The 12853-nt window shown below is 41.2% G+C and overlaps 1 protein-coding gene across 4 annotated transcripts in view; it reads left to right on the plus strand.

The window, feature by feature from the left end:
* The window catches only part of LOC136882185 (zinc finger protein 84), a 120308-nt gene that overhangs the window by 50528 nt on the left and 56927 nt on the right, over positions 1 to 12853 (plus strand). For 3 of the 4 annotated variants that reach the window (XM_067154742.2, XM_067154743.2, XM_067154739.2), the window contains exon 2: positions 7963 to 8036. The exons of the other annotated variant lie outside the window; for it this stretch is intronic. In XM_067154742.2, coding sequence (XP_067010843.2) covers positions 7963 to 8036 — 74 coding nt within the window. The remainder of the gene's footprint in view (positions 1 to 7962; positions 8037 to 12853) is intronic. 4 annotated transcript variants of the gene reach the window in all.

Consider the following 12853-nt stretch of genomic DNA (forward strand, 5'->3'; position numbering starts at 1 on the left):
GCCTGGAGGAGAAGTGGGAAACCACGGAAAATCACTGAGGATGGCTGAGGTGGAAATCGAACCCTCTCTTCTCAGTTGACTTTCCGAGGCCGAGTGGACCCCGTTCCAGCACTCGATCAAATTTCGTGGCAGAGCCAGGGATCGAGCCCGGGCCTCCAGGGGTAGCAGCTAATCATACTAACCACTAGGCCTACACCACAGAGACGGGGACCAAGCACATTCTATGACGCGAACCCTTTCTTGAGCCCTGAGCTCCCTAAAGTGCTGAATCGGTAGAGCTCGGTTTTCAGTTATCTTTGACATCCATATTGGCAACCTTTGAAACACAAACTATGAATCGCTCATTCATCGTTGTGCGACATCTGGCGTTCACTTTACGAACTAGTACAGTTGTTGCACGGTCGACTGGATACCTCGCTGCGCTCCTTATACCGGCCTTGACAATCGCTTGTGAAGCCCAGCATAAAGCTGTAATTGGAAAGTTTCACCATAATGCCGCTGGAGCGCTGGCCTACTACCCACTGACAGGAAGCTGTATATCGCAAATTGTCGCATTTCCAGTTTTATTTTTTGGTTTTTCTGTCGTAAATGTTGGCAATGTGTTCGCAATGAGGTACTTGTTGGCTTGATAATGAGATCTGATAGTTATGCGCTAGTGAGTTTATTTTTTATTGTATAGTGTGGTGATTATATTTTTTAAATTGTGTTTACAAATCTTGGAATTTATGACATTCTTGTGAGCCTTTTCGTACTTCGAGCGGAAATTTTATGGAAACAAGAACAAAGTGATTTCTCGCTGTAACTTCGTCCTGAACAAGGATTTTAATTTATGTGCTAATTCGTTTTTTAATGGTGTGTTGATTTGCTTTTCTTTAACTGTGTTAGGAAATATTCGAATACATATTGCTGTGTGCCTTTTTTTGTATTCCGAACAGGAAAAAAAAAAGCAAAGGGACACTATCATTTCACGAATTCTCTGTAGACCACGACAAAACTACGGAGTGGCTAAAAGCAGGTAATACTCTCGTCTTAGTTTTCCGTTTCTATGTCGGGTATTTACCTTCGTACTTTCTTTCTTTTTTTTTTTTACTCTGTTTACCCCTCCAGCGTTGGCTTTTCTCTCGGACTCAGCCTTCGTACCACTTTTGAAATTCTGTGGCAGGGCCAGGAATCGAACCCGGGCTTTCGGGAGTGGCAGCTAATCACGCTAATCAGGTATTTTTACCCATGAATTTTCTTTCATAGAATAATCCTTTAGGCGGTGTCGTATTTGCCATATGACAGCAATACAACACATTTTTATCCAAGATAATCTGAACTTTAACATTTAAACATTGACAAGTAAGAATCACTACTGCTATGACGGTAAGGCCAACGTATGAAGTGTTGTTACCTGAGCAATGGGGCCGAAGACCTAGATGTTAGACCCCTTTAGATAACAAGCATCATCATCATCGAGCAGAGAACAGTTTACAATTTATTTACTCAAAATACTTTTCTCTCACTGAATTTTTATTTTAAAATCTTCTTCTTCTTTCGCTATTTGTTTTACGTCGCACCGACACAGATAGGTCTTATGACGCCGGTGGAATAGGAAAGGGCTAGCAGGGGGAAGGAATCGGCCGTGGCTTTAATTGAGGTACAGCCTGATGTGAAAATGGGAAACCACGGAAAACCATCTCCAGAGCTGCCGACAGTGGGGTTCGAACCCACTATCTCCCGGATGCAAACTCACAGCTCACAGCTGCACGCCGCGCGGCCAACTTGTTCCACCCTACTGCATTTCAAGTAAAATTTATTTTCTGAATTTAGCACGGCCAGCTTGCCCGGTATTTAATATGAATGAAATGTAATCTGAAACTATGTATATTGAAATTATCATTTAAACATGTTTGAGTCAAAATATTTATGTCCTGCATACAACGAATATGGAAAAAGTAAGACTCTTATGTTTTGTCCAGCCCCCTTCCCGGTATTTAATATGAATGAAATGTAGTCTGAAACTATATATATTGAAATTATCATTTAAACATGTTTGAGTCAAAATATTTATGTTCTGCATACAACGAATGGAAAAAGTAAGACTCATGTTTTGTCCAGCCCCCTTCCTGAGAGCAGCGCTTGAAGCATTTTAAAACTCTAATTGAACAGTGACTCCTAATCTCAATATTAACATCAGACGACAAAAGCATTGTGGTAAGTTCTGCTATATATGTAAATAACATGATAATAAAAACGATTACTATTATTCCTCACAATTAAGGAACGTCAGTTGGACTACTCCATCCTGCGCAGTTTCATTTCACTACGTTGTTTTGGCACATATCAATGAAAGTAGCCTTTAGGATTAATCATTTTAACAACATTAGTCAATGTAACATACTATTTTATTCCCTAAATTAAGATACATGGGCAATCAGAGTCAATATCAGAACGTCAGCCGGACTAAGTCATCTCCACGCAGTTTCATTTCACGACATCATTTTGGCAAATATCAACGAAAGTAACCTTTAGGATTAATCATTTTAACAGTATTAACCCATGTAACATTCTCCATAGCTCTAAATTACGATAAATCGGCAACCAAAGTCAATATACACTGACTGACAGAGCAAATGCAACACCAAGAAGGAGTGGTCAGAACTTTATGCCAATTGCAGGGTAGACTGACGTCACTGAGGTATGCTCATGATGTGAAATGCGCCGCTGTGCTGCGCACGTAGCGAACGATAAATGGGACACGGCGTTGGCGAATGGCCCACTTCGTACCGTGATTTCTCAGCCGACAGTCATTGTAGAACGTGTTGTCGTGTGCCACAGGACACGTGTATAGCTAAGAATGCCAGGCCGCCGTCAACGGAGGCATTTCCAGCAGACAGACGACTTTACGAGGGGTATGGTGATCGGGCTGAGAAGGGCAGGTTGGTCGCTTCGTCAAATCGCAGTCGATACCCATAGGGATGTGTCCACGGTGCAGCGCCTGTGGCGAAGATGGTTGGCGCAGGGACATGTGGCACGTGCGAGGGGTCCAGGCGCAGCCCGAGTGACGTCAGCACGCGAGGATCGGCGCATCCGCCGCCAAGCGGTGGCAGCCCCGCACGCCACGTCAACCGCCATTCTTCAGCATGTGCAAGACACCCTGGCTGTTCCAATATCGACCAGAACAATTTCCCGTCGATTGGTTGAAGGAGGCCTGCACTCCCGGCGTCCGCTCAGAAGACTACCATTGACTCCACAGCATAGACGTGCACGCCTGGCATGGTGCCGGGCTAGAGCGACTTGGATGAGGGAATGGCGGAACGTCGTGTTCTCCGATGAGTCACGCTTCTGTTCTGTCAGTGATAGTCACCGCAGACGAGTGTGGCGTCGGCGTGGAGAAAGGTCAAATCCGGCAGTAACTGTGGAGCGCCCTACCGCTAGACAACGCGGCATCATGGTTTGGGGCGCTATTGCGTATGATTCCACGTCACCTCTAGTGCGTATTTGCGTATTCAAGGCACGTTAAATGCCCACCGCTACGTGCAGCATGTGCTGCGGCCGGTGGCACTCCCGTACCTTCAGGGGCTGCCCAATGCTCTGTTTTAGCAGGATAATGCCCGCCTACACACTGCTCGCATCTCCCAACAGGCTCTACGAGGTGTACAGATGCTTCCGTGGCCAGCGTACTCTCCGGATCTCTCACCAATCGAACACGTGTGGGATCTCATTGGACGCCGTTTGCAAACTCTGCCCCAGCCTCGTACGGACGACCAACTGTGGCAAATGGTTGACAGAGAATGGAGAACCATCCCTCAGGACACCATCCGCACTCTTATTGACTCTGTACCTCGACGTGTTTCTGCGTGCATCGCCGCTCGCGGTGGTCCTACATCCTACTGAGTCGATGCCGTGCGCATTGTGTAACCTGCATATCGGTTTGAAATAAACATCAATTATTCGTCCGTGCCGTCTCTGTTTTTTCCCCAACTTTCATCCCTTTCGAACCACTCCTCCTTGGTGTTGCATTGTCACTGTCAGTCAGTGTATTTTCCATAAAGAAGTATGCGTTTCTACCGCAAATAGGTCGGCCGCCAGCGCCACGTGTCGAGCTGTGTAACTACTCCGATTACAGTGCGTGGACCCGATTGTCAAGGCCGGTGGTTGTTTACACAGCAAAGCCAAACTATATAATTCATGCTAGTAACAAGATTCGCATCGAGACATGTTATATAATGTTAAATAATGTATGTGTGACACAGTTGTTGATGTAAGATAATACATGTTATCGATTCAATTCAGATTTCATTTCCATCCAGTTGACAGTATAACCGGAACCGGCAGCGCTCTCTCCTTACTCCACTCCCCGTAAAAACCGGGCTCAAGGAAAGGTTCGCATATAGTATAGGCCTATAAATAAAATAAGAGTTTTGTCGGTACATTGCTCATAATTTAAAAAGAATGCTATTTCTATATCGGCCGTGACCACAGTAACAAGGAAATGCACGTTTTAATTTTCCATAATTTATCTGTCTGTCTATCTGTATGTGTGTATGTATGTACACGCATCACGAGAAAACGGCTGAAGAGAATTTTATGAAAATCAGTATATAAAGTCGGGGAATAAGTCGCTATAATCTAGGTCATAAATAATTTTATTCACGCTGAGTGAAATGGTAGTTTAGGAAATGGCCTAAAATGTATTTCTCAAATATTTATGTTATTATTGGTCCTGTCGATAAACACTACATAACTAAAGTTATACAGTATTAAATTTCCGATCATTTATGTCATACATTTTTACCGTACCGGGGCTATGATAACAGAGATATTCATGAATTTGGATTTTTGTTGCTAAGTCCATATCAGCGCCGACCTACGTGATAATGGGTAAATAGAATTTAATGAAAATCAGTATGTAAAGTCGGGAATAAGGACTACAGTCTACGCTATAAATAATTTTATTTACTCTAGTTGAAATGGTAGTTCAGGGGAAGGTGCCTAAAATTTAATTTTTAATTAAGTTATGTATGTTATTGGTCATATCGAAAAGAAGTGCACAGCAAACGTTATAGAGAATGCATTTTTCTATAATTTATGTCTTATTCAGTTTTACCGTACCGTCTATAATACGACTGGCGGAGATGGTGATTAAATTGGCAAGATGATTTTATGAATGAGAAAAAGAAATCATGAAGAGACGATCGTTTGAATAATAACACAAGCGGGAGTCATGAAAGAAAGGAGTCACTTTACAATAGATGCTCTAATATCACAGAGTCAGAAGAAAACTAAATGTAAAGACCTGCAATGTCGAAAGCTCATAAACTTGATCAAAATAACATTACACTGACCATTGTTTGTTGTGATGTGCTTTCATCCTTCGCCGTCCAACGGTTTTCAACACCGCACGTCAGGCTCGTAGGGCATTCCCTATATAAAAAGTGAACTGAAAGTGAAGTGAAAAGTGAACAAAAGAAAATCTGGGAGGTTTCTCCTCAGGACGAGCCCATTGCCAGGAACTATCACCACACACAAGTTGAATAATCTGAATCTGTCCTGAACTCTTTACAGTCTTCTGGAACAGACATAATTACTGTTTCCATATTCACCTCACTGTCTGGCCATCGCTACGGCAACAACTAGTAGGCTACCACCTTGCAGATTATAAATTTCATTTTTTCTCCGCATTGAAGATCTACATGTGATACAAATGATTATAATTTTATTAAATACCACCTATTCAATACATAACAAACTAATGAGGACTTACATCCTTAAAAATTATAAAAATTTGTATCACAACTGCCACCATCACTGAACTCAGCTGCAGTTGCTTACCACTCGGCGGTAATGTCCAATTACCAAGCGAGATTCATTCCTGCGCCACAATGGGATAGCTCCAAATTCCAGTTCCAATTTCAATTTACGAGTTCAACAATAACAATCGGCACCTCCAGCAGCGGCGACAACTGATCAACTGCTACCCATGGACACCTCAGTTCAGAATATTCCTCCTACAACCATCACCGCTACCCCTACCTACATTCCTCCCAAGCTTGCATTTTCCGCTGTATCCGGTACGAGACGCCATATCAATCGCTCAAGTTTCCTCCAGCCCGCCCCAGCAGGAACACTCGTCCGACTCGTTGGCTGAATGGTCAGCGTGCTGGCCTTCGGTTCAGAGGGTCCCGGGTTCGATTCTCGGCCGGATCGGGGATTTTAACCTTAATTGGTTAATTCCAGTGGCCCGGGGGCTGGGTGTTTGTGCTGTCCCCAACATCCCTGCAACTCACATACCACACATAACACTATCCTCCACCACAATAACACGCAGTTACCTCATCGGAGGGTCTGCCTTACAAGGGCTGCACTCGGCTAGAAATAGCCACACGAAATTATTATTAGTCCCTCCCCTGACTTCCAATCACCCCACACCATTTTCTCCACCCTACTAAGATACAACATGCGGCGAGAAGACATAGCGGACATCAGAACTAGAAATGGAGGCATCATACAGGTCAACGGGGACGCTGCTGCTAATCTTCTCTCCACTGTCATAGGTTCTCAGCGTCTAGGATCCATCGCCCCCCTTCAACCCCTCCTGGCGCAACCTATAAAAACTCCACCCCCTCGCCCCCGCGCTACAGACTTCTCAGTTGCGTAATTCGCGGCGTAGACCCCTGAAGACACCGAGCTCAACGCAGAAGGCATCCCGGCAAAAGGGCATTCCGGATTAAGAACGCAACGGGTCCACAATACATGGTAGACGGGCAACAGTTCCAGTTATTTCTGTTCCGGAAATAAAATGTGTTCCAACTAACAGTTCCAAAGTAACAGTGGTCAAGTGCTTAGAACTGGGAAAACAATACGTTCTGTTCGTTCGGGTATTTAATAGAAAGTACCATACAGTATCAGTCAATAAACATGAAACTGCAACGGAACCATCTTGACAAACAAAAATATAAGTTTTTATCCTGCCCATTAATTGAATAATGTTGCGATATATATATTGTTCGAAACAACTACAGTACCTCATTCTCTTTGACATAATACAGTACACTGCGGGCCCGTCACGGGTTAAGTTCGTGGGGTAAGAACTATTATAATATTATAATAGAGATAACTCGTACATTAATATGGAGTTGGTAGAAATACATGGATATTTATATAATATAATAGAATAATATTCGGGGCGTTAGAACAGGAAATATCAAATGTTTTGGCCCCGTTATTGTGTGGACACCTGGTGAGGGTTCGTGTTTGAAGTGTGCGTGCTTGTAATTCTCTTGTGTTGACCTTCGCGTAGACCGTGACAGATCGGCTACGGTAGAAAAAGAAATAGAAAACTATATTTTGAATACCGGTACTTTATAAATGGGTGTTCTATTTTCATTATTCAAAGAACACTGCATTTTGAATATTTTATAAGCGATTGCTGTTTACGTCGTACTTTTTCCCCCTCTTTAAGGCCGTTACGCGCTGTATTCAAATAAAGATTGCGGCGAACTGAATTTTTAGCTCGTGCTTTAACAATTTGCATACATTAAACACAAATTAGAGCTTCTGAAAATAATTATTTCATTGGAAATATCAGAAATATCAGAAGAGGATGTACATAACATAACAGCGATTGCTGTTTACGTCGTACTTTTTCCCCCTCTTTAAGGCCGTTACGCGCTGTATTCAAATAAAGATTGCGGCGAACTGAATTTTTAGCTCGTGCTTTAACAATTTGCATACATTAAACACAAATTAGAGCTTCTGAAAATAATTATTTCATTGGAAATATCAGAAGAGGATGTACATAATGTGAATTTGAATGTATTTAGGCCTAGCTTTTTTTAAATAGCCTGTGGAGTATGTACAGATCTTTAGATGACCAAGATGATTTGGGAACTATAGGGAGGAACTTAAATAGATTCAATCTTTAGTCTAATAATAAAAAAAATTCATGCAGAAAATTTATATTTTGTCCAATACAAGGAATGGAAATCGCTTTGGATCCAGCCATCAAAACGGAACCACTTTTGGTGGATAGTGAAGAATCCCAGTCTGAGGTAAGCTAAAGGACTAAAGTACTGGTACTTCACTTGCGATGTATTAGTGTGATGAAGCAAAAGGGATCAGAGAAAGACCAGTAATTTAAGCTAATGTTTTTCTTTAATTGTATTAAGCTAAATTTTTATTGATTTTGCTCATTGTTAAGAAAACTTTGCTTAACAGAAAGTTACATTAAAGACTGTTTAATTTTAGTGAAGAATGTCAACATATATCTCATAGACAATATCTGTTTCCTAGGTCTCAGCCGAGAGAAGTTTGTTGTCAGATACTTTGTGAATGGTAGGGTTATCACAAGCACACCTTCTGATACTTCTTGAAGTTGAAGCTCAACCCACTGTATTTTCTTACTTGGCAACAATTCATACAAAGATCATATATCCTTCAGTTTAGCTGGTTTTATTTTGTTCACGTGGTTCATTGACTGTCAGCAAAGTTTTCTGGAAGTATCTTTCACTAATCAGGAAAGAAAACATAATTTTAAAAAATTAAATAAAAGAAAGGAATCCATTGTAGGTGACTGGAGCCATTTCACTCATTTTCCCTTTAAAATCATGCAATCAGTTAAATGTTAATAAGAGTTAAATAATTGAAATTTAATTACTAGATTTAAAATACAAGCAACACACATTAACACATATAAACCTTCAGGTCATACATAGAAAGGCATGATGCAGCAACAGAAACCATCCTTGCAACCAGAAGGAGTAAACACCCATCCTGGACACAAACATGTGATAAGGCAATAGAGGAGAGAAGACAGGCATGGGTGAAATGGAACTGCAACAAAAACACGGAAAATCATACAGCCTTCCTAACAGTTAGAAAGAACACAGCCAAGACCATTAGAAATTCTAAGAGGCAATATAACAACAACATCATAGATCAGGCAGAGAAAGACTTTCAAAGGAACAACACCAGTAACTTGTACAAAACTCTAAAATCTCAGATAAACGCTTACTCAGCCCCTACACTCCACCTACGAGGACCAGACAGAGAACTGAAAATGAACAATGAAGATTGTACTACAGCCCTTGCAAAATATTTTAATGGCCTCCTCAATGCAGAAGAACCAGAGGAAAAACTACAGTTTCAACCTAAGAATGTTATTAACCCTGACTCCCTTCCTCCTACCAAAGAAGAAATCAAACAGATCATCTCTGAACTGAAATCTAATAGAGCAGCAGGCGAAGATGGCATCATTGCAGAATTATGGAAACATGCAGATGAAGAGTCAATTGACAGGATCCACAGAATCATAACTGATATCTGGACAACAGAAACACTACCAAGGGATTGGACTTCAGCTATCATCCACCCGCTGCACAAGAAAAGAGACAAGTTAGACCCTAACAACTATAGAGGGGTCTCTCTCCTATCAGTGACTTACAAAATCTTCTGCAAAGCATTGCTTAAAAGAGTGGAGGCACAATTAGATTCCTGCATAGGAGAGTACCAAGCTGGATTTAGGAAGTCAAGATCATGCACAGAGCAGATTCTGAACCTCAAAACTATCTCTACCTACAAAAACCTCAGCACCTCACCTATGTAGCAATTTTCGTTGACTTCCAGAAGGCTTACGACTCGGTAGACAGACAGTCCCTCTTTGAGACGTTGACTGAAATGGGACTGGATAAGGAGACTTTGAATCTTGAATCTTGTGAAGGCTACTCTAACGAACACCATGTCCAAAGTCAAATTCAGAGGGGTATTATCAAAAAGTTTCGAGATTAAAACAGGTGTTGGACAAAGAGATGGTTTGTCCCCTATCTTGTTTAACTGTCTGCTGGAGAAGGTCATTCGGGAATGGAGGAACACACTAGCTGACAACTCTGGATAAAAAATCGGCTACAAAAAAGACAAGTTAACAGTTACTTGCCTAGCCTTCGCAGATGACCTCGCGCTCTTAGCTTCAAGCATGGAAGAAGCTACGTACCAGCTATCCTCCCTAGAACGCATAGCAGCTAAAGTAGGGCTAAAGATTGCTGTCAATAAAACAGAATTTCTGACCAGCATCAGAGAAGTACCCAACTTCATTTCTTTGGGGGACAAAATAATACACAAGGCCAACTCATTCAAATATCTTGGAGAATGGATAACCCCAAATGTTAATGAGGACCTTGCATTGAAGAGTAGATGCACTAAATTAGAAAGAGCCTATCATCTTTGTAAGAACATATACAAGTCTAAATCTCTCTCCTTGAATCTTAGACACTACAACACCGTAGTAAGACCATCTGTAATGTATGCCTCAGAATGCCTAAACATGACCTGGAAAGGACAACTCAGAAAACTGGAACTGAGAGAGCGAAAGATCCTCAGAAGGATTATGGGTCCCATTAAAGGAGATGGCTACAGAATCAGGCACAACAGGGAACTGTACAGTAAAATAGAGAGCATTACAATAGCTATGAGGAAGAGAGGACTAATGTTCTATGGTCACGTCAGCATGGACAGCCAGAGACACGCTTCAAGGATCTTCAACACTGTATCTAGAGGTAAAACAAGAAATGCCAAATGGACGAATTTAGTGCGGAAAGACCTACAATACCTAAACACTGATCACATTGACATTTACAACCGTGATAAGTTCAGAAAGTTAGTCAAGACATCTGACTCTCTCCTGTCACTAACAACTAAATCACTGCGTCCAGAAGTAGGAGTGAAATGGACTCAAGAAAGAAAAGACATCCGTAGCGCTGGAATGAAGGAATACTGGGCTAAGAGGAAGAAAAGAGCTCACCAGAGTTAAGAACCACGTGGTCCATCGTAGGCCTAAATGAAGAAGAAGAAGAAGAAAGGCATAACATAAAAAGAAACACAGGAGGGCACAGTAGCTCAGACGGTAGAGCACTGGTCTTCTGAGTCCAGTTTGGGAAGTTCAATGCTGGCTCAGGCTGGTTGTACATGAAGGTACTCGAATAGGCCTATGTCAGCCTTGTGTTAGTAGATTTACTCTCATGTTACAAAACTCCTGTGGAACAAAATTCTGGCACCTTGGCATCTTGGAAAACCATTAAAGTAGTTAGTGGGACATATAATCAATAACATTATTATTATTATTAAAAAGAACAGAATTGAATAAATGCAATGACACTTCACAGTGGGAAGGAGAATCAACAGAAATAGGAGACATGGACAAACATGAATACTTAGAAATTTCAGCACAATCTCCACTTCTTCAAACACTGCTATCTTCAAATTACCTCAGTTCTTTACATCCACTTCTTGTCAGCCCCTGATGAGGTACTTTCTGCTTTGACTTCTGTTCTTTTTCATGTTCCTGTCTTTATACGCATGAGTTGATTTGTCACTTGTTTCTTTTCATTCATATTTCCCTTTCGGTTCCTTTTTTCTTTTGATGGAGAAGATTTGGGATAGGCGAGGTGAGAGCTGATGTGTTTGCAGACGGCAGTGAATGTGCTTTTGTATTTCATGTTTTTCCTTGTCTCCTTTTCTATTGATCCCTCTTCTCACTCTGTCGTATTGTTTTGTTTACCTTATGATGTGTGTGTGTATATATATATATATATATATATATATTGATGTTCACTTGTTTGTTCCTTTCCACCACTAATACTTGGTATACATATGTTTCGTTAGGGTGTTTACTTGCACTGCTACACTCGTAAATCTGCTATCAGCCTGGGTTATGTTGTGTCTCGGTGTGGTGACTTCATAAGAAGTATAATCAAGCAAAACTAGAACTACCCAAAAGAACTACTTGAAAGTAGTTTACAGGGTAATATAGTGTTTCATTTTTCAATCCTGAATTTTAATAGAACAATTAATGCTTCAGTTTGACACCCTGTCTTGTCAACAATGCAAATCAATAACACAGAGACTGAAAGATGATGCTCTATCACAAAGTCACTACCCTGTCAGAAAGTAATGTCATTTTATGGTAACCACTAAAGCCGGTATACTTTTATGTGTTTTCCTTATATTTGGAGACCTACTAATTTCTATACATAGAGCATTATCACCCGACACCCTTTGTATTTCCATTTGGCATTTTTTATGTCTGCCACAGAGAACACTACAGAAGAACAGGTTGCCTCTACACATGCCACCATGAATGAAATTGCAAGGATTGTATCTGCAATGATGTTGCCAACCCCTGAACTGAAACTGTACCCATTGACTGAAATAGCACCACCTCACATTTCAAGAGGAATTTCTGCTTATTTGGAGAGGATAAAGCAGCAGACGGATCCCTACCAACCTCTTTATGGACACTCTCAAACATCTGGGTCAAACAAAGAACTAGTCCCATCAGCAATCAACACTACATAGTGAAATCTATGAGAATGGTTGAGTTATGATGCAAAGCAATATGGAAGAGATGAGGTCTCTTGCCAGCTAATGCTAACATTGTGTGTTTGTGTGAAGGTGGGCAAAATCTAGAACATTTAATGACCTGCTTGCTTACTTGTTTCAAGCACCTTCATGTCATCTTTCCTGTCCGACCACTTCTGGTCAACTTTTGTTCCCTTCTGATGACATTAGGTTTACTTGGCCTAAGGAGTCCTTCATTACTATGCCTGTTGTGGCTCTTTCTTTTGTCGATACCTTCCCTTTTTTGAAGTGTCCATCCTATTTCAAATTTCCCTATAAATAGTGTTAATAGAGGTTGGTTTTCCAATTGTACTTCGTCTTAAAACAATAATCACAACCACCACCATCACAGCTGGAACATCAGTACAGTTCAAAATATTGTGCAATCCAGTGATCTAGCCACATCTGTTGCCAAGTTTTCGAGAATTGTAATTTAATTGGACATATATATATAGATCTGACACCCTACCTAAATAAG

This window comes from Anabrus simplex, chromosome 10, assembly GCF_040414725.1.
Source record: "Anabrus simplex isolate iqAnaSimp1 chromosome 10, ASM4041472v1, whole genome shotgun sequence".
NCBI lineage: Eukaryota > Metazoa > Arthropoda > Insecta > Orthoptera > Tettigoniidae > Anabrus > Anabrus simplex.